At 37.7% G+C, this 27,455-nt stretch overlaps 1 protein-coding gene across 1 annotated transcript; it reads left to right on the top strand.

Annotated features, from left to right (window-relative positions):
- Positions 1 to 3,979: 3,979 nt before the first annotated feature.
- On the top strand, positions 3,980 to 13,238 carry LOC121407417 (zinc finger protein ZFPM1-like). Its single transcript, XM_041598483.1, has 5 exons — positions 3,980 to 4,220; positions 4,599 to 4,740; positions 6,885 to 7,085; positions 8,113 to 8,190; positions 9,246 to 13,238. The coding sequence occupies exons 1-5, from the start codon at positions 3,999 to 4,001 to the stop codon at positions 12,527 to 12,529; spliced, it is 3,927 nt and encodes a 1,308-aa protein (XP_041454417.1). The 5' UTR covers positions 3,980 to 3,998; the 3' UTR covers positions 12,530 to 13,238.
- The last annotated feature ends 14,217 nt before the right edge of the window (positions 13,239 to 27,455 follow it).

The raw sequence follows: 27,455 nt of genomic DNA, 5'->3' as shown, positions 1-27,455 counted from the left end.
AATTAATATTGATGGGTCCATGATGGTATCATTCTTCTTTGTTACAATTGCAACAAGCCAGGATAATTTCTATTTTGTACTACATGGGGGCATTTTATGTTCTTCAAAGTGGGGCAATTGATGAATTTTGGGGATATTTCCTTCATTTTGAGTGCTAATAATACTTTTTGTGTACAAGTCTTCATTCTGCTGTATGTAGAATATTGATTTGAGAAAAGATGGTTACCCAGTGTTGCCAACTGTTCAGTTTTTAACTGAGTTTCCCTAAAAAACTGAACGTTCAGATTTGGACATTTGGCTATCCATACTCGCATAATTTTATTATTGATTTTTATTAATATCCAATAGATCTGTATTTTGCTTGAGCAGATCATAACACACCCAGATACACTATAGTAATTCTTGAGATTGAATTTTCTCTCAAGTCAACTGTATGCACCAAATTGCACAATGAAGTCCAAAAATGCAAAAGCTCTGTACTGTGGAAGGGGAACCCACCTCCCACACCCACTCGTCCTCGGTCGCTCTGCTCTCTAACTATAATTAGTTCAGTTTTCTGCATTTCAAATGTTGGCAAGTCTGGTTACCCCCACAGCATGCAGTTTGGGAATTTTAGGGGCAGTTGTGGCTGTTATGAATGAGTGCAAAATTGCCCGTTGCTCTTTTGTATACTGCTTTATTAGTTCATGACCTCCTTCCACAGGGAAGCTCTTCAGTAATTAGAGTATTTCTTCTTTGGCTGGACCCAGACTGCTGAACTTAATGAAGTACTTCCCCTGGGAGACAGTTATTACTTCCTATGAGGGTTTGCAAGTGCAGGACAGCATTGAATGCCCTCTGGATATTTGAAGTTTTATATATCTTTTTGATTGCGATGTTTCCATCTCGGCAATGCTGATAAGACTTGTTTGTCATACCTTTCTTGAAATTTATTCATTTCAAGATTTACATGTATGTATTATTGGATTATCATCATTAGAATTCATCACAGAAAGCACCTCAAGGTTAAAGATCGCACAGTCTTCATTGGCTTTTTCATTATACATTCTTAAGGTATTAATTTTTGATATCTTCATATTTGTGCCAATTCCGCAATATCAAGTGCCAGTTTGTCATTCATGGTGATCTATGTAGAGACATAGTTTCATATTTGCAGATATGTATGTATTACTGATATGAAATCAGAAGAACTTGCCAGAATGCAGATCCTGTTTTAAGTGATTAGCATTGAGGGGCCGAAAAGACACATTTTTGGCATGGTTTTTGCATGGCGACACAATATCCCACTGCCGTCTTATCAGAAATCAAGGGCCGCCTCAGCGCCACCCCGATAAGCCCTCGCAATAAACATTTATCCTGCGAACGATGACAATTTGGAGTTATCGACGGTTCAGGGAGAAGAAAATTCTTATCATTTAGTCTGTTTGGAGCTGGCCCTACATAACAGGAAACGCATTATCAGGACTCTTTATCACGGGAGGTTGGACGGAGGGAAATCGCGCAGGAGGCAACCTCTCGGCCACTTTTTTCCTTTCTCTTTTATCTCTTCATTTTTCTCCTTTTCCCCTCTATGCATGGATTCTATTGATTAAGTTTGGAGGGCAGTCTTGGAGATTCTTGTCTCTGCAGTAGTAGGTAAAGTCAGTCGTGGAAACATTTGCGATAGAGATGGCGTTGAGAGCCAGTTTATTGCCTCAGGGGATAGTCCACTGCCTGCACGGGGGTGATATCTTATCTCTGTCGGGGAGGTGTGGCTCGCGGGTTAATTAGCACAGTGAATAGACAAATCTTGGAATGTGTGCTCACTCATTTCACATGAACTTCTGTATTAGGGTGATTAAGAGATGTCATATTTCATTTGCAACAGTTGTCGTTTGCTCTTAAAATTGGACTTGAGCCTTGAATGGCATTGCACTTTCTTTGTAAGCAAGATTGGTTTCTTCACTTTGAATACTCTTTCTTTGTCTGTTTTTCTTGGCAAAGATAAAATGATTTCTTATTATCAAGTCATTTAACCATTCAACTGTTTAATCTGCTGCTTATTGAATGAAGAAATAATCAATGAATTCAAAGGGAATCGGAGAAGTCAGTCGACTACTGGTTGATTTATTTCATTATTTGATATTTCTAGAATCAGGTGATAGCATTTCTAGTGACTTCATCAATGTCAACTTACCAAAAAGGATTTCATACTTTATATGATTACATTGATGAACAGATATTAAAACAGAATGATAAATTGTCAAGTTCGAGCAGCCATCCATTAATATCGCATAACTCTAATCACAATTTGACCCCCCTCCCTGTAATGAAGCAATCTTGTTTTTGAACTTTGAAATAATTCAACCGCAGATCATGTAACACGTTTCTTTGTGTGGTGACCTTTAATTGTTGCACATTTTTAATGATTCCTCCCCCAACTCCCCAACCCAGCCCATTCTTTACAAATCTAAACTTGTCAGTCATTGGGCCATTCAACCACATTGAGCTAGATTTGGAGAGTTGCCCAAATATGTACTCTAAAAAAATATATATTATCAAATCTTTTGTTTCTTACAAGCAACAGGAATAAAGGATGACTTTGATTGATAGCCTGTTTCTCTTTCCAAGAATGTCTTGTAATATAGGACTATATCTTAGACTGCTGAAATACTCATTTTGATTGTATGATATTCCAGTTTCTGATAATTCATTCACATTAATTATGGATATGAACTCCATAAATTTTTGTACAAATATACATTTTAATAGATTTCAATCACTAGTGATATGCTGTGTGACATTAGGCCATAATTATACATTCCACGGGAAATGGAAAATCATCAAATCCACATGATTTGCCACAGCTTTTGAAGATCTCGCCAGTAATTTTCTTTCCCACCATAGTTAAAATGCACAGAAAATTAGATGAATGAAAATTTCGATAAAACAAAGAACATAATCTCATACAATGATTGCAGATGAAAAGGAAATCTTGATTAATCATGAATTATTGTAAAGCTACATTGATGGTATTTGTAGTAGAGAAAATAAAGTGATAAAGATCAAGGAATAAAATAAGAAGACTGACTAAGAAGAATAACTGATCCTCTCACAGCCCTTTGCCTAGAAGTAGATGATCATCACTCATTACATGTATGTTCCCAAAATGTATTCATTGATCAATCAGTTTCAGCTATGTGACTGTGGCATTAGTCTTCTAAAAATGGCTTCAACTCCAAATAAAATAATCTAGTTCCTCCATAAAAAATAGTAGATAGTGTCATAAAAATGCAGATATCCCAGATACTGTATTAAGTGATGTATCTGATAATGTGATAGAATTTTCACAAATGTGGGAAAAGAATGAGCAAAACATGTAAAAGGTAAATTGATAATATATGCAGAGGTGGAGGAGGGGGATTTACAATTTTTGAGAAAAATTAATGTCTGCATATGCAAAAGAAAAATATGATTGGACAAAAATTTAGAATAATTGCGTGGTGGATTGATACCATAGTAACACTGCATGACAAAAGCAATTGAAAAGCTTGAATCCCAGTTGCCTCCCCCCATCTTTGCTCCCACCCTTTTTTCCACAGGTTTTTTCCTTCAAAAGAAAAGGTTGGGGCTTAAAAATTTGGAAGGGGACTTTAAAAATAAGGTAACTGGAAGCATGATCCCATTGCCTCATTCCTCATGATGATTTAAAAGAAGGGGGCGGGGCTTATCTATTACAAAGGATACGTAAGGTCTGGTTCAATTGCAAGTCAATTTAGGCCCCCAAATCAATTATTCTTAAAATCAATCAAAAATAGGCAGCTGATTCTTAATATTAATCAGTCTCTTTCAACAGACGTGCTGCAGTTACAATGATTCAAATGTAGATCTTCAGTTGAAATTGTGCAAGAGATCCTGTAAATGTTTGCCGAAATATCTGTGGCACTGTGATATCAACTTCTCTCTCTATTTCTCTTCATTCTATTGTCTCCGCAGCAGAGAGTGATGTGGAAGAGCCGATGGATGACTCGTCAATTACGTCGCCCTCTCCAGAACACGACATGGACAGGCCAAAGAGCAACAGTTCCGCCGTTTTGACAGAGATGGCTGTACCATCGGAGGCTGATGAACAGAGCAAGGCGATGAGGAGGGTTGATTGGCCAATCAAGGAGGGGACAAAGCTGGGACCATTCTCTGCAAGGATTGCAGTCGTCCAGGAAGATTGTGTCAAGGAGAACTCGGTGAGACATCAGTTTTTATTTCGTTTACTAAGTTCTAGGGATTATTTTGAGTCTGACTACAGTGATGGATGCAGGATGGGGGGGGGGGCTCAAGGGGTGTGCGCTCCAGGGGTGTTAGACCCCTCTATATTCTTGATAATCACTCATTGAACGCTGTTGCGATCCATCTAATTTTCAAATTATTTCCATCAGCCATGCAGCATTCACAATAATTTGTGCCCCTTTTGTTCATTTATTAAGTTTGTTGAAATTCATATTTTCACATCATACTCATTATTATACGGCTTGAAGTGTGTCAGTTTTGTGTTCTGTTTCAATTTAAAAATCACAATTTTCTCCTTGTTTCTTTTCTTTTTGTAATTTTCTCTGTACATGTAGATCTGCGTAAGGGGTTCAAGCAAAAGTCTATTCAGCATTTTCATTTTGGAGTATTACACCGAAGAGATGTTGATTCAGACAAACATCAGACCCGCTAGTGTGAATGGACCCAAGGCAGCAATAGTCTATATCTACAAACCAGGTAGATTATTTCAAACAACAAAAAAATGACCAGGGGCCTGTTGCATAAAAGTTATCATTGTGGTAACTTAGCCATCCAATGGTAACTTGCATAGAATCCTTGATTTTGATTGGCTGTTGATCATCGTTACCATGGTAGTTACAATCGGATGTCCAAGTTACCATGATAGTACTTTTTATGCAACAGGGCCCAGATGATTAATGTGTTTTGTCGTTTCAAGAGGAATGGTCAGATTATAAAGGTTAAGTGATTTAAGGTAATGAATTCAAATTTTTGTTATAAGTAGGCCTATACAGTTTATTTCAGATCTGACAACGGTCAAGATTTGATTTGACAATAGGTATTATTTAAGAAGATTTATATTCATGAGGTGTAGTTTCTTATATAGTTTAAATCCATTTGGGATGGACCCTTTTGGTATAATTGCTATTCGGTATACTATACACTTGTTCTAATATTCACTGTGTCTAATTGCTATTTAGCCTTAATGCATAGAAGGTCAAAATCCCACTTGGTCTACTAAATATTTCCCATTTTATCAATTGAAAATTTGGTTCATAAAAAGTTATCAAATCATATAGACAAATTAGTATCAGACCAAGTAGATATTAGAGAAAAATGTTATCCAGCCTAACTGGTGATTAGACAAATTGGTGAATGGGCTCAATGGAAATTGATGGGATCAACCACAAATATGGAAAGCCAGCAACGTCAACATCTAAAATGCATGTGTATTCAAATTATTTTCTAGATAATGTATAATCCTATACGTTCATTGTTTTCTTTGCAATTCAGTGTGTTACTCTTTGCTCACAAAATACATTGTGCAAACTTTCTGAAGAAAATGATATTGATGGATTTCGATATAGTTGATGCTTATTGGATCAATCTTATCTCTTTGTAAGATGGGGCTCTGGTGATCAAAGTAGAATCTTTAGATTGGGGATGAAGAAAACTCACTTATTAGGCAGTGCTGCACCATCCCGAGTTTGCTCAATCTCGAGATTTTAGCCCGATCGGCCCTCTTCGCGATTAATCTTGAGATTCAAGAAACTCCGTCTCCACCATTGCCTTGAGCGAGGAATTGAAGCATTATAGTCTGACGCCATGAATAAATAATCCCGAGTGCATCTGCACTTACAAATTAGTGCGATAATTCGTAAAATAGCGTGCTATTTTGCAAATAATCCCAAGTTGAATTGGGATTGCAATCTCGAGATAAATCCAACGAACTAGCGCAATAATTGCGTCTCCACTGCAAATAATCTTGAGATTGTTCAGAACGGGATGATTTGCCTGATCAGAAGTAGCGCGCTAATTTGAAAACTCGGGATGGTGCAAATGGCCCTATTGGTTCCTAAAAAAATACTGAGTATATTGCCCTGAGGCCTTTACCTAGTCTTCAAGCACAGACCTCATATTTGACACTTGAACCAAACTATGTCTAGAAAGAAGACTAGAGTCCAAACTTTTATCTGTGTCAAGTAAGAGCCAGTCACAGACCATAATGAATCTAGTCTCACTACTTCAGACTCTGCATTTATGCACTATGTGAATTGCGAAAACCAAAGGTCTGTGCCTTCAGACTACTGTTTACCCAATGCTATTCTTTATTGTTACAATCATACGATTCAATAACACGATTGTAATAATAAGTTTTCTATGACCATTGTACCATAGAAACAGCAAAAAACTAGATTATGTGGTGAAGTGGTATCTAAAGAACAATTACCAGCTTCATTACCGGTATCTAAAGAAGCAAATTTCAAAGGAAATCTATTGCCATGTAGCAAAAATATATTTTCCCCTTCAAAATCAATTCAGTAGGTGAACTGATCATGTTTAGTCTTTTTTAGATATTGCAAGCAATTTTATTTGCAAGTGATTGGAATTGTAATTGCATAGTTGCAATTGAAAATTTCATTTCATATGTTTGAAGTCAGTTACTGTCTTCGCTTTGAGAAAATGGATGGTCAATTTATTGCAAGTTTTCTATTCATTGCAAGGCTTTTTGATTGATTTTATTACTTAAAATGAATTTGAAAATTGATTGCAAGTGTTTTATGTGTATACTGGTATGTAATTGGTATTTGTACGTAACACAACAAAAATTGATATGTCAAATGATTTTATTGTGCATTCAGACAAGCAGCTGTATCTGCTCACACTGAAGGATGTGGAAGAACATGAGAACATCCCCACCGTGTTCTTGGAAGGGGGCCAGGACAGGCACCCAGGGTCGATGGAGGTCGATGACCTCCTCCGGAAAGAGGTCGCTGCAGAGACGGTGCATAAATCCAGCAGAGGTGCCTCATCGCCAGCTGGGAGCTTTCCAAGCCCTTCAGGTCAGTGAGAGAAGAGGGGTATAATCAAAACTTCAAATCTTTCTCGATTGTGAAGAAAAGAATGAAATTTGAGTGTTATAGTCCTCCGTTTTGGTTTGAATGTCTTATTTTATGTAACTTTACCAATTAACTGTATGCCCATGTAAATGATTTCTTTTCTGTTTGAAGAAAAGTAATTCATTTTTTTTTCATACAATAAGAAAGTTTGGGAGATCTGAAAGTGCTGCCCAAGTTCATGTCATCTAACCCCTAATACCTAATTTATCTAGAACAAATGGGGGGGGGGGATGCTATACCCATTCCAGTAGGCAATAGACTAAAGAGATACTTTACTGGTAGGTCAGTGGGGAAGGAGGTATATTTGGAAATTGCTCGGTTTGGGTTCAATTCAAGAATAATCATCAAACGGTCATGTTATATTTCCCAATCTTTCCAAAGTTTGCGCGAAGACAAATCAATCGAGCAACTTATCATATAGAAAATTATTCCAAGCAAAGCTAGAAGACCAGGCCTGGAGCATGTTATAATCTCCGAGCTAGTATGTCTGGAAGAATGAATTGAGGGAAATAGTTATACACTGAGGAACAAGAACTTAATTTGAACATTGAATTGAAGATGCAAGTTGTAAGTTGTATAAAAATCATGAGACCCGTTAAAAGTCTAGGATTGAACGGTATTGAAAAAATTGAAAGACAGAAGTAAATGCGATCTTCATTCGTACTGTCCAATTTTTATCACACCAGTCCGACGGACTCACATAACAGAGATAATCACGAGGTCAATAAGCCATTTGCAAATTCCACATAAATTCAGTTTCCCAGTGATTCGGCAATTGGATGCATCTTCAAAGGGGTGAACAGTACTCATTCCTTTAGACAGTGAGTTGAAGTCCAAAATCCTTTCATTCACCGATCAGATTTTTGTGTCATATTCTAAAATTCACAGAACGTGATTTCATCAAGTCTTGTGTTGGTCTAATGTTTTAATCTAAAAGCTATGTTTTTTCATTTCTTTTGTTCACCTCCAGAGGGTGCCAGTCCAAAGATAGATCTACAAAGTCCCACCAGCCCCAATGAAACAGCTGGTATTCAGGAACCTCTTGGAGGTAAGGTTTAGTTCACCATCTTCTTTCAAAGAAAATTATTTTCCAAGGCTACAAACTCCAAAAGAATCCTGTATAAATAAGTCAAGGATAAATCTATATCAATTTGATGTTGTACTATGCAAAATTCAGACATGGAGAGTGAGGTAAAAAGAAGAGAAAAGGGAAAGGAATTACTGGGGAAGGAAGAAAAGTATAGAAACTGAGATCTGACTTTTTTTAATCTTTTTTAATCTGAAGTACAAACCATAAACAGAACATGCACAGTGTGCTTAGAAACACCAGTAGAAAGCGCCTTATAAATGTTACGTATTGGTATTATGTATTATTATCTGGGCTGTGTGATACCATAACACCCCGGTTATAAGATTCAGAGGAATAATTGTTATATTTTAGGTCATCCCCCCTCAAACTTTCCCACTGCTGCTCCTGCATGCTGGTACTAAACCTTGCTGACTTCACAGCATCATAGTCGGGAGTTACAAAGTGAGTCACAAAATATCTGAGACTCAAAAGCAGAAACCTGGAATATTGCAGCAAAAGCTTATCACTTTATAGATTTACCTTGAAATGTGTTGAGGGGATCTCTTTATACATTATTTTGGCAGTGTACATATGTGTGCCCATGCATGATATTTAGTAAATCATTGCTACGAAAACATCAGCTCATTGATAATACTAAACTATGAATGGAGGGATTTATAAGTAGGTTATGAAAAGAAAACCTTTGCTGCCCAATCAAATTGTGAGGAATTTTAATACACAAAGCAGGATACATTGAAAAGAAAGTCTTGATTTACAAATTCAAACTGGGAATTGAACCTTGTGTTTTAATAATGTTGGAATGTAATAGGGTCAAGGTTTTCACAATGTAAATAATAAACAAAATTACATAAATAACAAGATATTACTACACACACAAAATAAGATGGGGAGAATAGGTAGAAGTAGGGCAATTTGTTCTGTATTATTTTATTGTACTTTTGTAAATGAAATGTATTATTCAAAGAAATGTATAGATTATTACAAGTATTCTCTCTCTTTGATTTTTTTCACAGTGCCATCTGTAAGCTGCCAGTCCTGTGGTGTCACTTTCAGAAACCCTGCAAATCTAAGTGCACATCAGCTCTACTACTGCGCCGCCAGAGAAACTACACCTGTCCCTCCTTCAACCAGGAGCCGTCCTCCACGCCATTCAAGCACACCTAGAGAAGCATATGCTGCAAATCAGGCTGCATTTGCCAAAGAGACTGGAAAACCTGAAGACCTTGTCTGCATTCTGTGTAAAGCCAGGTTCTCTAATCTTACTAATTGTCTGAGCCATATGATCAAGTTGCACACTGAGCAGAACTCACAGGCATGCAAGTGCTGTAACTTCATCAGTGTGGATGTTAAGTTGCTCAAGGAACACATGTTGATTCATGTTAGAGGAAGTGGGATCAACCCAAATATCTTCATGGCATCTCAAGGCAGTCATGCTCTGATGGGGCCATTGGCCTTTCATGGGCCAAAGGACAGGAGGTTAGAGGAGAAACGAAAGAGAAAGAAACATCACCAGGCACCTGGCAGCCAGACCTTGACTGCTCCACATGAGGACGGGGGATCGAGTTCTTCAGCATTGGAGCAAGATCAAACTGATCAAACTGATGTTACCAAAAGCCGAAGTGTTAAAGGCAGTGAACACAATGGGGTCTTGACAACCGGTAGCATAAATGCAGAGCCAGAGCCAAGTCAATCGACTTCAAAGAGCAGATGTACCCCTCCAACATCCTCTAGTGATCTCGGGAAGGTTCAGAATGAACTCCAGACTAGACCCATTGGAAGATTCCTTTGTGTTGAATGTGACATCTACTTCTCAAGCCACAAAAATTTTGTTGCCCATAAGCAGTTCTATTGTCAGGGTCATACAAAGGAAAGGAAACAAACAGGACATGTGCAAATACCTCCTCTCCCTACCCCATCTGTTCCATTAGTACAGTGTGGAAACTGTGGTGCTGTGTTCCCTAGTAGAGACAAACTGGCAGTTCACACCTTGTACTTCTGTCACTGTAGGAAACCAGGTAAAATTAGCGCACAAGACTCTGAAGCACTACCAGACAAATCTTGTCAACAAGGGAGATCTAGTCCAAATGAAGGAACTGGCAGCCATGATGAAGAGGGGGACAAAACAAAATCCGACAATTCAAAAACAAAAGAGGATTCATCTGCCAACCCTCATATAAAAGTAGAACCAGATGAAGGACACCAAGGGAATGATAAAGATCATACGCAGAGTGTTACAGAAAATGAGCATGTCTCTCCAAATGCTTCTTCATTCAAGGTCGGTACAGCCAGCAGTGGCCTGTCACCAGGATCAGTTCTCCTTGCTCCAGGAAATATGCCAACTTACATTGGAAGACAGGGTAATTCACCAGTCTACATTGTAGCCTCACATGTGTTTGTGACTCCGCCAGGTGAAAACGGATCAAGAGGAGTACCTCAAGCTCCTTACCCTCCATTCTCTGCTGCCATCCCAGTGGGTCGAGAACTAGTACTCAATGGGAAACATGGTACACCCATTCCTGGTGAGAGACCATTGGACCTTACTGTACGCAAGCGGAAAGGTTCTGATGAGAGTGTGTCTGAAGGGGGCAGTGCATCTAAGGTCCTCAAGAATGAGCCTGTTGATCAGAAAAGTACTGCATCATCACCCACATCGCAGTCAGATATAGCATCAAGTATCCTTCCACCATTTAACCTTCCTAACTTTCCAGGGCATGTCCAGTACAAGTGTCCAGGTTGTCACATAGCTTTCAATCGTCTTGAAAGCCTGGATATCCACAGGCAATTCTATTGTCAGTCTGATAGTGGCAGTGGAAATCAGACGCCTGTTCTTCACCCAAGCACATCTATCCCTGTACATACCACTTTGCCAGCACTTCCCTATTATCAGATAGTATCCAATCCCAGTCCTGCCAATGGTTCTGCCCTTGTGCCTGCACTGGCAACAGTTAACCTCAGAGACAATCACTCTGCTACTTCTGAAAGTAAAGGAAATGAAGGAAGTCCATCATTGTCAAAGGGCAGATCTAGCTCCAGTCCCGTTTCTGAAGCCATGGAAGGTGTGAGTACATCGAGTAGGACTTCACCTTCATATCATGAATCTGACTCTAAGGAAAATAAAATTGATGACCAAGTAAAAGGGACTAAGATCATGCATCTTCATTCTAGCAAATCCTCAGAGACTACAGAGATGCGACAAATCAAGGGATCCAGTCCTTCAACTCCATCAATGTCTCCAACAATTCCTGGCTCACCAAAAAATATTACTAGGTATCTAGGAAGCCAGAATGGAGAATCTGGGGAGTCTGGTGGACAGAACATCCCCTTGTATGTACCATCTGTAGTAAGATACATGTGTCCAGCTTGTGGGGTGTCTTTCATGAAGTTGGAGTCATTGTCTGCTCATCAACATTTCTACTGCAGGGCCTCGCAAGAAGCCCTGAGCAGTGATGGCGGTAGTGCCAGAGGCAAGGGTATTGTGTCATCTGATTCAATCCCTAGAACAAGTTCCTTAACACCAAGGTCTAGTAGCAGATGTTCCGACAGTGCACCAATATCTGAGATCAGCAGGCCATCATCGGGTCATGTTAGCAGGAGTGAGCCATCAGTAGCTATGGACACTGGAGAGAAAGCTGATACTGGAGAAGCTGCTCAAGGACAACTCAATGGCAGCAATGTTCAAGCAGCCTTGACAAGATCAGAAAAGTGTGATGATTCTGGAAATGAATCAAGAACTTCTTTGTCTCCTGATGATAGTGCACATGACAATGCATCTGGTATTGACGTAAAATGCAAAGAGAGTCGTAAGAAAAATGATGGTTCATGCAAAATTAAAATTAAAGAAGAGAAGGAAGAAGATAGTTATGATGCATCCACAAATACAGCTTGTTCTATAACAGACAATAACAATATGACCCATGTCAAGTTGGAGAAATTAGATGATGGATCCTGCTGCTCTGGTTCTGAAAAGCTGCTCCCAAAATCTTGCAGGCAAGAAAATGGGACCAAGGAAACGGGTACTATGTATAATGGATGCCACAGTCCAGGAGATGAGGATGGAAAACTACCCCAAACTGCTGACAGTACTGAATCAAGTTCTCCAGCCTCGCCACCTAGTGGAATGAATGGATCAAGGCAGAATGGATCAGGGGCTACTGCTGGGGCTGCAGGTCGACCAGCTCCTGTAATGTTGAAGCACTGCAGGTCCTGTAATATCAGCTTCTCTAGCTTGTCTACATTCATTGCTCACAAGAAGTACTATTGCGCTTCTCACCATGTTGCCAAGAATCCTGTTCATTAGGTTATGTTCTATCATTTTAGTCCATCATGAACTATTCCCATCCCTATCCCCAAATTTGAAAAAAAAACACCTTAAAAAAATATACAAACCCAGCTACAAATATTTGAGAAAGCTAGGTTGCTTTTTATCTTTCAAATTTATTTAATTTCCAGGAATGGCACCAAAGACATGCTGTTCATCCTTGGTATAAGTTAAAACATTGGTCTTTGTCTGGTTCAAAAGGATAAACTCTTCCATGCACCTAGTGATTTACATTTGCTGGACCCTGTTTCATATTACTTGTTGTAAATGCAAATGTGCAATAAGAGTTAAAAGTGACTGAAATTCTGCAATCTGATTGGCTGATTGTAAATTTATTTCAAAAATTGTGCATTTGTTATTTTAACAAATGTTTGTGAACAAGGACCATGATCCCTTTTCGATTCCTTGGGAGTGTTTTGAGAAGAGATTGGTCAGTGATGTTTTTCACTTTCTCCTTTGCTCTGAGCCAATCAGATGCAAGGATTTCCAGTAGCTTTTAACACCTGCCTGTGAAAATCACTGACAGAAATCTTCATGAAACCCTCCCAGATGATTTGCTTTGATCTTTTTTGATTCAGTCTAGTATTGCAGAGCACATTTATTACTTGATCTGCAGAGGTAACTTGTCCTGAAATACACATTTTAACCCTATCTAGGCCGGGGTATTTTGGGAGTTCCAATGGCCGGGGGGGGGGGGGGGGGTGGCCTCTCAGGCCCCCTCCCCTAAGATCTTGGTTGAAAACACAATTTGCATTGACTTTGTACATAAAATCACGTTTTTGAGCAATTTTCGGTCTGACATGCACTTACATAATGTTGCGTTATTTCGGAAGCACGTACCCGGGTGACGCGAAATTGGTCTCAAAAGTTGCGCAAGACTTGACAGTAAAAAGTCAGCGAGCGGCGCGGTCAAAAAATTTCGCACGGCGAAAATATCGCGCGATATGTTGAGGGGGGGCACCGAGGCCCCCCCCCCCCGGCCTAGATAGGGTTAGTAGAAGAAATGGGACAATATAGAGATACTGTTAACCATGTTAACTCCATGTACATTAATATATTCCGTCCAAAAGAATGTAGTTATAGTGTGTAAATAAATTCCTTCAGTGGAAAGGAGATTTATGTATTAAGGAAAATATTTTGAAAGTAGGATAGGAGTAAAGGAAAACTCTTATTTGACAGGTAAACTTTTGATGAATAACATGTATGGCCTATGCATCCCTGCAGTTGGTACAGGTCATATGCCATGCCATACCTGATGGGATGGTCTATTCAAATTCCCATCATGTTGTTACAATTTTAAGGGGGGGGGTGGGTGAGGGAGGCTCTTTGGAACCTTAGCAAATCAGATTCTCCAGCAACATCAACTATCTGTTCTTTATGTCTGATTGTCTTTGAAGATGATGGTGGTGGTAAACTTGGCAAGGAAGGGGGAGAGAGGTAGCAAAGACTTGATTGTTCCCTCCCAAATAAATTTGGCCCCTTTGAAAGTGAACCAGACATTATGGGACTTCTGCCCTCCCCCCCTGATACCTTAACCTGTTTCCTCTCCTGAATAGCCCGATTGATTTATATTTAGTACTTGACTATCGTATGCTTATCTGGTTATTTTATGTTATGTACTACAGCATTTTGGAATTTTCCATCCCACTGTTTTCACACTGATTAGTTTTTGAAATTCATTTTTCATTATTTTTTAATTTATTTCATACATTATTTTTTTTATTTATATGCTTATTTATTTATTTATTTATCTCTTTTGATTATTATTTCTTTATTTATATGCTTATTTATTTATCTCTTTTTTTGTTTGTTTTATATATACAACCATTCATCTCTGAATTCCATCACAATTACGTTTTGGCACAGCTATGTTTGGTTACTTTGGAATCGTATATTGCTTTTGGGGAGAGGCTTGTTTGATGATATAGGGATAAATCCTAGCTGTTCTTATCTTCATGAAGGGAGGGGTTATATCACCTCGTAAAAACTTCCTAGAATGATTTGGCAAAACATTTCAGAAGTTAAAATTTACATAGGGGCACCCCCATATGTCTGAAATATCTTCAGGTCACACAGAACCTCTATGAAATGCTCTTGAGTTCAGTACAAACAGTCGTGGATCCAGGATTTTGAAATATATTGAGTGCAGAAAGCAAAATCTGAAAATATAACTTTCTCAGATTTAGCTATATTAATGTATTTTCAATAAAATATCAAATTATAGAGGTGACATGCACCCCCTGTGCACCCGCCTGGATCTGTCACGGGTACAAATGTCACTCTGAAAGAAGTACATGTATGGGAAATTACCATTGTTTCTTTAGATTTTTTTCTGGGTATTCCTTTTTTTTTTTGGAGGGGGGTTTATTTTCTTTTTTCCTCATCTTTTCATCCTTAGATGTTCAGGATAGAAGAATTATTGTGTATCATTATGCAAATATATGCATAGTGCTGGGAAAGGTGTCTATGTTTAGTTAAAACAACTTGCGCAAAACCTGTGCAGCTGGATTTTCTGTTCCTTGGTTTTCCAGATTTGTTGAATTTTAGGCTTCAGACTCTGTATCGCCTGCTGTTCCAGGAAGATTATATCTGGGTCCCTTGGCTGCCATACGTACATGTAGTTAATGGTACAATAGCATAGATCTGGAAGTATGTGGTTATTTTTTTTTGTACCTGTTTGCATATGGTTAGAAACTTAAGAACCCAAAGTTGTACCTTATTAGTATACTGTGGTTGTGGTACCCCCTTTTACCCGGCCCACTCTCTGTTGAAGTGAAGGTGGGAATCCAATATAAGTCCTTCGTGAATGGGTGTAGTTTTTGCAGATATTGTTATTCAGAAAAGAAAAGACCATAATGATTTATTTTAGCTCATCAATTCTTGCTGTATAGGTTATTTCATGTCTTGCCATCTTGTGTAAATATGCCAAATACATGATTGTGTAAAAAAAAGTAGATTCAAAGGTGGTTTATGCTCACCAGGTATATACAGCTGATATTGATTAAAATGCTTTAAATTCAATTTACTTTAATGCATGATTTGCGTGGTAATTTTGTTGCTTTTATTAATTGTTGCTGATGCTGATGACAGCTAATCAGGGGCCGTGGGGCTTCAGCCCCCTCCCCCACTTTTTTTCCAACAAAAATGAAAAAATGACCATATGATTGTGGTTTTTTGCATGGTTAGCCCCCCCCCCCATTCTGAAAACCGTTCCGCAACCCCTGCTTTATAATGACTTCATGGTTGGCAGTGGCGAATCCATTAGTAAAAATGGGGATGGGTGCCCAAGAGGATACCCTACTTTTGTTTTTTGCAACAACAAAAAAAGGATAACAAAACAGATTCCCCCCCCCCATCACACCCTCCTGCCTTGTTCCGTTGATGCCAGGGGTGGGGCCAAAGAAATGTCTGCACTATGTTCTATTGCCCTATCTAAAATGTTCATATTTTGTCTCTCAGTGGTAGGTGCCCTCCCCCGTTTCCCCTGGATTCGCCATCGGATACTGGTGTTCACATTGAGAGCATGATTACAAAAAAGCTTCAAAGAGGCACTCCGAGTTGAAAATAATTATATCTGAATCAGTAGCGTATCATTAACTGAGCAAAACGCTGAAAATTTCATCAAATCTGATGAAAAAATAACGTAATTGAATTTTTAAAGTTCAGCAATATTATGTAGAAAGAGTTATGTACACACCGTCATGAATATTCATTAGATGGGCTGATGATGTCATGTCTCCACGTATCTTTTTTCTTTTGTTATTACATAAAGTCATAATTATTTCATATTTTCCTACAAGTGTGTGTCTCTTTTTCAGCGAAATAGGTTGCAGCAATTATTAATTAACGCTTTTTAATCAGTTGTCAATCCATTTATACTTTCATTTTTTCCATTCTTGGTGAACAAAATTTGTATGAATATAATTTCATGAAATAAAATAGTAAAGAATAAGTGGGGATATGACATAAGTTTTTATTGAAAGTTCGGTTGTGGATCAGTAGCTACGGGGGGCTGGGGGCACGTGCCCCTCCCCCCTGAAAAAAATTGACAGCAAAAAAAAACGAAAAAAGGGAAAAAGAAGAAAAGAAAAAGGAAAAGAATAAGCAAGACAGAAAAAAAAGAAAAGGAAAATAAGAGGGGGAAGACGAGTAAATGAAATAATGTGAGGGGAAGACTTGCAAAAAAAACAATATTTCATGTTACCATATAAAAATTTTTGTTGCGCTTCGCGCGAGAATTGCCTGTTCGATGAGATTCACATCTTGCTCAATAGGCTGATATGGAGCAAGTTTTGAAGTCAATATACAAAACATATTTTAGCTCGGACATCGAGCTTTCATTATTTTTTTTCATTTATTTAAAAATATTTATACAGGATAAGCATGTTCAGATAATATATACACTGTTTTTCATGGTCCTGTTGACATAGTAAACATCTAACAATGTACAGCAAAAAATGCATTAAACAATTTACATTCAGAAATTTAATTGCTCTGTAAAATGTTTGTTTTATGGTATACATATTAGCATTTTAAGCTCACGCTGCGTTGTCACATTGTTTGATTTGCCAAGTTCATATTGGCTACGTGTATTCTATAATGTTCCATTAAATAAATGTATTCAGAATGCCAAGATTCTAGGTCTAAAACATGAGCGATAGCCTGCATGATCTTTATTAAAAATGTACTTAAAGTATTTAATGTACTTAAATTATCCAGTTTCACATCAGAATATCAATAATTGTCTGCTCACGCTTCACGATCGCATTATTAATGATATCCAATTAACTATATCATATTTATGATTTACAAAATATGAATAGTGTCCTGCTTTTAGGTCTAAAATCTCAATTTTCTTCCTCTCGCGCTTCGCGCTCTCATCAATTGTTTAGTTACATACCTATCTCATTTATCAATACAAAAAGCGCTTAGAATGACAATTTTTAGGTCGGAATGTCAACAAAATTTGCTCGCGCTTCGCGCTCGCATTATTGAAATATATACTGTCTTCGTGGGAAACTGAGCAGTCCTTAACAGGTCCCTTTTCGTTAATGCTAGAACGGTTTATAAAAATTTCTGCTCGCGCTTGGCGTTCGCTGTAACCATCTAGTTACATACGAATCTTGTTCAGGATCACACATAACATTGCCCAGAATGTTAAATTTTCAGGACAAAATACAGGAAAGTAAAAAAAAAGGAAAATTATTGCGCTTCGCACTCTCACTTTTTATAAGGCTTATGAGATTATTTCATGTATATGTTGTTTTATAAGAATAAAACTAAGAAGTGACTGATCGGGCAAAATATAGGGGAAGATAATTTCGGGCCCCGTCCCCTCTTGGCGAAATTGGAATCCGCCCTTGTGACACATACCCATATACAAGGGAAAAAATGGTGCCCCCTCCCCCTGAAAAAGGAAGGATCCCAGTGCCCCCCCCACAGGGAAAAAATCCTAGTTACGCCACTGCTCTTTACGGTTCGTCTTCTGGACAACCGATCCGATTTTTAGTTCAATCACGCTAATCATATACATGAATGCATCATAATGTTGTACAGGCCACCCCCCCCCCATGGAAAATAAATGAAATATGAAACTGCATGTCGACCGCTTTTGCACATGTCAACCTTTTATTATCATCCCTGAGCTTATCAAAATTTCAAGGAAGCTAATTTTGTCGATAAAATGTCTTCAAGAATGCAGTGAGGGAGCGAGGAGACCAAGCTGATATGGACGACAAAATACACACTTTGGATAAAACTTTTTTTTTTAACTCGGCAAATTATAGTTGTAAAACTAATATGTGCGAGAGAAAATATAATACATTTCGATGGCCACGCTGACCGCTTGTCCGCTTGATGGCAACGACAGAGATTTTTGTTGGGTCATGTTGTTGGTTGATGCTGTGTGTCCTGTAACATTAACAGCGCCATCTGTAAAAAGTTTATCATCTCAGTGGTAAAAGTAAAAAAAAAGATTGCCAGCGATGGTGAAAGATGAGAAATGTAGAAAGAGGGAGAGAGAAAGAGAGAGTGACAAGGGGGGGGGAGGGGTGAGAGAGGAATTTTCAAAGACGGAGCAGTAATTATCTGTAGATGTTTTAATTTCGAACCACCCGCCTTTGTGAGTGTCCTTATAGTGGCATTTAGATTATCAATCATAATCATAATGTTTAACTTTACCGAAATATCATATCAATTTTTCTCAATTCTGTCAAATTTAACCTTCTATTTGACTCTTAAAACCCCGTTGACACCACTAGCGTACCTAAAGGGGGGGGGGGGCAGACTGCCCGCGACAAGTCACAATTCATGCAAAGGACGTACCCCTCCCCCCTTACGAGTCACAACTGATCCAGGGGACGTGTCCCCCCCCCTTGAGCCCCCTCTTTTGAACTTGAAGACTTTTTTATTGTCATTTTTTTCTGGCACGAAATGTCCTTTATTTGCGGTTGAAGACTTTTTTTGGTCAATTTTTTTCGCGGACGAAATATCCTCCCGAAATATTTCCCCTTTGGAAAATCCGGGGTACGCCGCTGGCTGAAACCTTTCGTAAAATGGAATGAGTGGCACAACTGAGCCATGTCTTACAAAGAGTTATGATTAATCCAATCAACCACAACTATGGAAAGTCAGCAACTTCAACATCTAAAATACACATTTGTTCAAAATATTTTCTAGATATGGTGTATATTCATACATTTAATGGTTTCTTGACAATTCACTATGATTCACTTTGTTTTCAGAATGGCATTGTGCAAATTTCCTAAAGAAAAAAAATCATGACATTGATGGATTTCCATGATACTTGATGTTGATCGGATCAATCGTATCTCTTAGTAAGACAGGGGCCTGGAGAGTCACATCAAGGTGTGAAGTGGGTCTCGACAACAAAGTTCACTCATTTGGAAATATTTCGACACATCCTATCTCCATGATCTCTAAATAATAGACCGATGAATATCCCATACGTTTGTCTTGCCTAATCGAAAGACCTTTTTATCCTTATGAGAATAAACCTTTATCATGAACAAATTTAAAAGTGAAATCCTTTTTATAATGAACTCGTCAAATATCATCGTACTCCTGTGGAGAAAAAAAGAAGCCCCTGAAGAATTTAGAATATTTGACGCCAATGCATAAATAGAATTCATATTTCTTCATAATCGAGTCGGACACTGCACTTGCCGTGATGCAAACATACAATATTTTCTATCAATAGAGACATCATTGAAGTGCATTTAAAGTGGGCGGCATTCATCAAATCTGTCTGCTGTACAACAACGTAGTCTACATCACATGAATTCATCATCTCGCTTGTCAAACAAATCCCTTGTTAATACCTTTTCAAGAGGCTGATGCACGCGATCTCTCGCGAACTATATAGCTGTATAGTAAAAAAGAATACACATGGTGTTGATTCATTTCTTCATGTTTTGGTTATTGAATGCTTTGAGGTTATTATAAGTAAGGAGCTTCTGTTTGAAGCTCCTTTTAATAAGCTATGCTGCCTGTATGTTGATTTATAGTTTTATTAATGATTTCATGTACTGTTTTAATGTCTGAATTTGAAACCGTACAATAATTTAGAAGCGGATCAAGAGACGGCAAGTTATTACCCCACCGCGAAAGAGCTTTTCGCATTTTCTAAATTCAATTAAAAATACCAGTCAACCCCGATCCCATGTCATTATGAGATAAAAGTGGAAATAATGGATGAAAACCCAAACAAATAAATAACTAGATAATAGGAATAGATAGATAGGTTAGTAAATAATATTTATTTTCAAAAGTGCTGAATTTTCTGATATTTCAATAGCGTCGGCAAGATGAAGTAAAAGGCTCATCACCGTTTCCCTAAGAAGAACATAAAAGAAGAAGAAGAAAATAAACAATGACAAAAATCACACAAACAAGAAGGAATAAAATGATTATGACTAAAGATAGAAGAGAACCCCAGAAAGGAAACGAAAAAAAAGAAAAGAGGGGAAAATCCTGTCATAAAATCGTAATTCCTTAATTAGCAGAATGACGATAGACAGCTAGAAGCATGATTTCCAAATACTGAATAAAGCACCATTTGCAATTTTGCATAATATTAATTATAATAAAATCTTATTCTGGCTATCCGACGACCCACTCCCCCACCTCCCGCCCCCCCCCCCCCCGTTTTCAGGCTGGTAATCAGTGGCGTACCTAGGATTTTCCAAAGGGGGGGGGGGGCAAATTCGTCCGCCAAAAAAATGACAATCAAAAAAAAAAGTCTTCAAGTTCAAAGGAGCGAGCCACGTGGCTCGTCAGGGAACTCATCGGGGGGGGGGGGGGGGGGGGGGGTTGGAGGCAGGGATACGTCCCTTACATGGGTTGTGACTCGTCAGGGAGGGGCAGTATGCTGCCCCCCCGTAGGTACGCTAATGCTGGAATTATACAAACCCTACACCTTAAAAAAATCAAAATCAGACTTACATGAAAGTATAAAAAAACTAAAGCAAATAGACAGTACTCTTATCGCTCAAACTTGTCCTCGCATGTAACTGGGACATCGCCGGAGCTCGATTGGTATTGATGTAGCAGTTTGCACATGAATGTCCCAACCGCCATAATAATCAATCATGCATGCTTTTTTGTGAGTCGGTTCGTCAGAAGATGACTCGAGCCATCGGTCATATCACTCAATACGGTCGTTCCGTTGGAAATGGGAGTTTAGAATGATGATTGTATATGTTTAGGACGCAGTCAACGGAGCTGAAACGCATAACCTCAGCAAGTGCCCACTTCTTCATATAGGAAATATAACCATCAAGTAGTTTACGACATTAGCTATCTATATTCAATAAAATCACATTAATGTGTTGTTCTAGTTTGTTTCGTTTGGGTTTTTCTCTCTATTTTACTTATTAATTTCTTATATGTTATTTTCTCCCACTTTACTAAATCTAAGAATAGGGTCAATCTTTAAAGTTTTTTAATTAACTTATTTTGATCCACCACATTTTTACATTTTTATAATGTACTTTGTATTCTCTATGCTTGTCATCTGATATGTACATATATTGTAAATTGTTTGTATGGAAATGTAGAACAAAAAAATTTGAACATACATATATATATATATATATAGAGAGAGAGAGAACAATGGTAGGCGTAGCTTAAATCAAGGTTCCCCAGAGCTATCTACCCTTTGGAAAAATTGGTGATGCCGAAAAAATGTCTCTGCGGGAATCGAACCCGGGCCCCCAGCTTTGAACGCCGGTGCCTTAACCACTAGACCACAAAGACGGGTTAATGGTTAGGAAGAGCCAGATCCGATTGACCGTCAGATAGACAGATTTTCGACACTATACCAATTGTATTTTCCTTTGTCGGGTGAAGTTGAACTCAACTATGTAATATATACATATATATGTATGTGTGTGTGTGTGTATGTGTGTGTATTTATATAGCATCGCGACGTCACGTGACTTTCTATGAAACAAGTAATGCCAAAAATGACAATTTTTATACTTTGAGTAAAAAGTCCATGGGAGATGAAAATCATAAAAGGGTGATTTTTTGTTCTAATTGGTCTGCTTAATTAATTCAGGGTTTAACTTAGTAGCTAAATGGTCTGTAATAATTTCCATTGAAAAAAAACCAAACAAATACATAAGAAATTCTAAAAACAAAGAAATATAAAAGGAGAAAATTGGCTTTCGCAATTTTCTTTGTGGAAACATTTAAATAAGATTACACAGATGAGATCTGCAAAAAAGAAGAAAATTTGAAGCGAAATTTGGTGTTCAATATGCAAATAATGTTTTCATGAATAAATTTGTATAATAAATAAAAAAAAATTATTTGCAGATTTCTTTTTTATACTAGCTTGTAGTTTATGTGGTAAAGAATGTGCGTGCCAAATTTCGGCGTGATCGTGCGTCATGCCCCCCCCCCCGTCTTCAATACGTCTCAAATAGCCCTGTCCTTTTAGGGTAACCCATCCTCCGTCCTACCTAGAAAAGACAGTGCCATTTGCTACATCTGTCTCCAGACCTGTGCCCTGTCATACCAAATGGAATCGACCGAGACCGATAAAAGCTAATGTTATATCGAATGGAGTATCAGCGGTCGATTTGAACTCGGTTTCATCAGTGTGACTGCGACATCAATCTACCCCTTATTACTCGACTCATCATTATCTCCATAAGCCCTGCGGGAGAAGAATAACAAATCGTTATCAAAATAAAAAGAGGCCATTTTGTCTTTTGACCTCCGAGCGTAAATTGAATTTCAATCCAATATTTCACTCATATCCATTGGTTTACATGCGGTCTCTGTCGATCTGTCTCAGTGAAATTATTTGGTGTAAATTACTGAGGGATAATACTTAAAAAAAGAAGTGACACGTCTGTATAATTCATGATATTAGTTGGAGATTCTAATCAAATAGAGAAAATTCAATTTAGTTTGTAAGTAAACATCAATTTAACTTAACTTCTTGATGTCGAATTTATTTCCCGTTAAGATTGGTGATGGCGGTTCTCGGTATTATTAATGCTTACGAATGCAACTGTTACTTTAAATCATGTAAAGACAACAATAGCCCTATAGCAGTCCACCCGCCATTTTCCCTTTACAAGGTCCATCCAACTTCTCAAAATTAGTCGTTCGTTTAACATTTGCATAAAGAGCCCTACAAATTTTGCATACATTAAAGAAAAGTATTTTCCCGGATCCATGATGTTATCATGCATGATATCAACTTATCATGCTATTATTAATACTCAAGCTGAATACTTAATTGTCAAGCGAGCCAAAAATATTTGATTATACAAGAATCTAGTTTTATAGTCGATTTTGAAATAACATTTTTAAAAAATGTATCATATTTTACACCGTTTCCTTTTCTTTTCCCCCCTTTTTTCATCGTCTTAAAATTTTGGGGGGTTCATGCATGGCCCCCAACATGCCCAAGTATGCCAAGTCCCCCCCCCCCTCCGTACGCAGTTGGAATCATACCATCAACAGTAATTGTGCGTCATTAAGTTTTGATCAGTCTAATAATGCACATGTCTAGATCTTTGCTTCCCCCTTCTGGGTCAATAAACGAAAGTGTTTAGTAGATCACCTATTTCACCCGTTGGTTGACAAGCAATGTAAGCTTTGTCAGGTATTTCTCAGGTAAATGAACGGTAATGATGGCGAAGGTCGTAATTGGTACGTGATACACCATCAGTCACTGTGATGCTCAGAGCGGCGGCGATACAAGGGGAGGCCATCTCTATATGATTTTTGAAGTATTGAAAAAAAATTGTGGGGGGGGGGGAGAAAGAAAGCACAATGAGGAGGAGAAAACAAATAGGTCGGCTTGTTTGTCTCCCCCTCCCTCCTAATTATAATGAAAAAAATAATTATAAGTGCCAAATCTAAAATACTACGTCATCCATTCAGCATTACACTCTAAAAAATATTGGGTAAAAATCCTCCATGAGGGTAAATTTGTGTCCAACCAACATTGAGCATTTCTTTTGGGCATGTTTTTATTTATCCAGTGTGATGAAAATTTTTGCCCATTCTATAGTAATTTTCTTTTTACCTTTCTGGACAATATGCTTCCCCGCATTGGGGAAAATACTGCCCCAAATTGGTTGGACTCTCGTGCTGGTTGAATTTCTACCCAATTTTCTTTTTTTTTTTACAGTGTATAAGATTTTCTTTATATTAATCAAACTTTAGTATGTTTTTTTTTCTTGTGTAGTGGTTATAGTTTCTTGATGTTATACGTGGTTCATTGCAAATTATTAGCAGCAAACAGATAGGCCTACACTTAGTCGAAATTGATATATACATATACACTAGTCATATGCATTAGCACCACAGCCAACACATTCATATCTACACCTGATTGTTTGGGTTATGTAGAATTTGATTAGTTTTCAATCCATTTCGGGCACTTTTGAATGAAATTATGCGATCTGACCTTTTTGTGGACAAAGTGGACCCGTTCTTTATGTAGACCTACCTAATCAGAGTGAATGTCAAGGCCCTACTCTCTTTGCACTTTTACTTGTGGTCAATGGCAGATCCTGGATGTTGAAACCTTTTCGTTAGAGTTAGGGACATAGTAAAAATTACACATAAGTTGGGTTCATGTATAATCAATTATTTCCCTTGTTTAGCTCAATTGGCTAAGAGATGGACCTGGGTCGTTTTTGTATTCACATTTTCTCGCTGATGTGTATGAACAGATCACCGTCCCCGGTTATCTCGAAGAGATGCGGAAATTCCAACTCAACGCATGCGCATTGAGAATTAAGAATAGCTTGATAAACATCCCCGGAAATTATTATAAACTCGTCCTCTTTTCAAAGGCCTGAAAGTTGGGGTACTTTTTTGAAACCATCCTCTTCCATTCATACATGGATTGCATTTTGTGATCCCTCCGAGATTTGGCTCTAACAAATAAACAACGAAAGAGAGAAGAACGTATATAGGCAGAAAGAAAGTCTGGCATTTCGCTTCACTATACCGAATCCAAACCTCTCCCGGGAGCGAACATAGGGCCGGATATGAATGAATCCGGGTAAGTCCCCCCGGATTTTAGAAAACCAATCTCTTCTCAATCCAAACCCTTTTCTCTTTTCATTTTTATCGATTTTCCGCTCAATTTCTGATCTTATATTGACATTCCGGTTCAAGGGCGCTATCGCGTGTCCCCATTCTTTCTTCGAACAACACTAAGCCGTGTTTGAAGTCGAAGAAGTGCAAGCACGAGGTTTCGGGTATTGGTTGTCATTGAACATCTTGAACAGATGGCCATGCTGTTTATCAATCGTACTATCAGATCGATTCGATTTTACAAAGGCAAAGATTAAAGTCTGTTGTTCAGAAGCTCCATAACTTTACTTTTGGTTTCTCAATTAAATGACATTCAAGGACTTTCGCTGATGCCTATATGCATGGCGGACAGATTTCTTAAGAATTAAAAGGCATTTAGCTTATCAGCTGAGTGACTATTCTCGGTTCAATATCAAAAAGTGGTAAGTATATATTTCAATAATTTTTATTCAACAATTATATTTCTTTCAAAGGCCGAGATCGAAATATTTCATGGTGCCTTAAAATGCTTCTCCATTCAAGATGATTATGAAAACGTGGAAATAAATATGCCAGTGGCAATGATTGATGGGAGTTTGAATAAAAAAAAACAATTTGCTTGTTAAATGTCCGTCTTGAATGGATTATATGGATTCCACAAAGTTATGAATGGTGAAGGGTTGTACATATACAGTGAGGTCTAAGACATGATTTTTTTTCATTAATTTGTCGTTTTTATTTATTCATTTGTTTGGGTTTTCATGGATATAAAGTCATGAGCGTCTAAAAATGAGTCACCCTAATTCAATCTAAAGGGATGTTACAAGAAAATATTTGCCATCAGTTGCAAATTTGAGATACAAATTTACAAGTGATAGATCAATTTTTATTAAAGCAAGTCACTGTCAATGCAAGAAGTAGACTATCGATCAATTGCAAATTTGCAGTGAAATGCACGACTTTCTATTGATGTTATTACCTTAAATCGACTCACGATCGATAGCGTGTTTCTTGCTACATTCCTTAAGAGGAGTGTATGAATATGTATTTTGGTTAAAAGCTTTAAATTAAAACAAGCAGTCGTGTATTTAGGTACATGAGTTTGTTAGTCTTGATGAACTATTACCGATAAAAAGATTAACATAAAAAATATGTTCTCTATATACAGATATCCTATAACATAAATACACATCACTCTGAAATCTGAATGGAAGAATCTTTCTAAAGACACTAAATAGTTCATATATATATATATATATATATATACTTCAAAGAAAAACAAATGAGAAGGGATAATGGAAGAAGGTGGGTTAGCGGGTAAAGATAACTGGATTTTGATGAGAAAGGACATGAAAGTAAACGAAATAGAATAAAGAAAAAAAACAGGAAGAAAAGTAGGTGAAGATGAAAAACAAAGTAGAAGAACAGAAAAATTGTTGATGCCCTCTACATCAGGTCCATTTTATGGTGTCTCTGCATTGACTGCTTTCAAGTGAACTGGATTCCTTTCGTAGTTTGAACTATTAACATGATTAATCTCACATTTGCTATTGACTCTAAACAGCTAAATTAGGTTTATATTTGGTAAATACAAAGATGAATAAAAATTCATTGTCAGAAATCTGTATTTTGCAACAAACTGTACGATCAGCTGTTACCCCCCCCCAAAAAAAAAAAACAGCAACAGCAACAAACAAAAAAGTTTTATGTAAATGTAAAATACGCCAATGTAGGGGAAAGGGACAATTTCCACCTTATTTAGTTTACAATCGGATAATTTTAACTACGTCCAATTCTGTATAATTTTGTGATGAAATTCATTACAATATTACAATAGAGTCTGAGAATGCAGACTAAATTATGACAAGATGAAGAGATCACGTGACAAACCATAACATATTGACTGACAGATACATTCCTCTGTCCATGATCTTTGCAACTCAAGCTCTAATTGACCATTATAATTGAATCAAATGAGAACCAAATTCAATTATATTTATCAATTTGGTTATCATTCTGTGAATGTCGACTGCTTGACCTTGAAAGGGCCATGTTAAATCCGCAGTGTGGTAATGTTACGGATTTCCAGTAAAGTGTGTAACAACTACCGGTATTTCTCCTCGGCTATACATCCATTTGCCAACCCATTCACTTTCTAAATACCCATTAAGGGAGGCTTGAGTTCGATAAAGATATTAATCACATTTATTTTAATGAAAAGGGGATTTCAATTATCAGCTTTAAGTAATATTATCACTGTTACACGCGGAGCATTATTGGCGCCCTTCATTTTTGGTAGTATAATTGAATATGGAACGCCGCAAACGGAAGGGCT

Source organism: Lytechinus variegatus, chromosome 2, assembly GCF_018143015.1.
Source record: "Lytechinus variegatus isolate NC3 chromosome 2, Lvar_3.0, whole genome shotgun sequence".
NCBI classification, from domain to species: domain Eukaryota; kingdom Metazoa; phylum Echinodermata; class Echinoidea; order Temnopleuroida; family Toxopneustidae; genus Lytechinus; species Lytechinus variegatus.
Note: the sequence above shows the minus strand (reverse complement) of the source record. Positions and strands in the feature narration are given on the sequence as shown.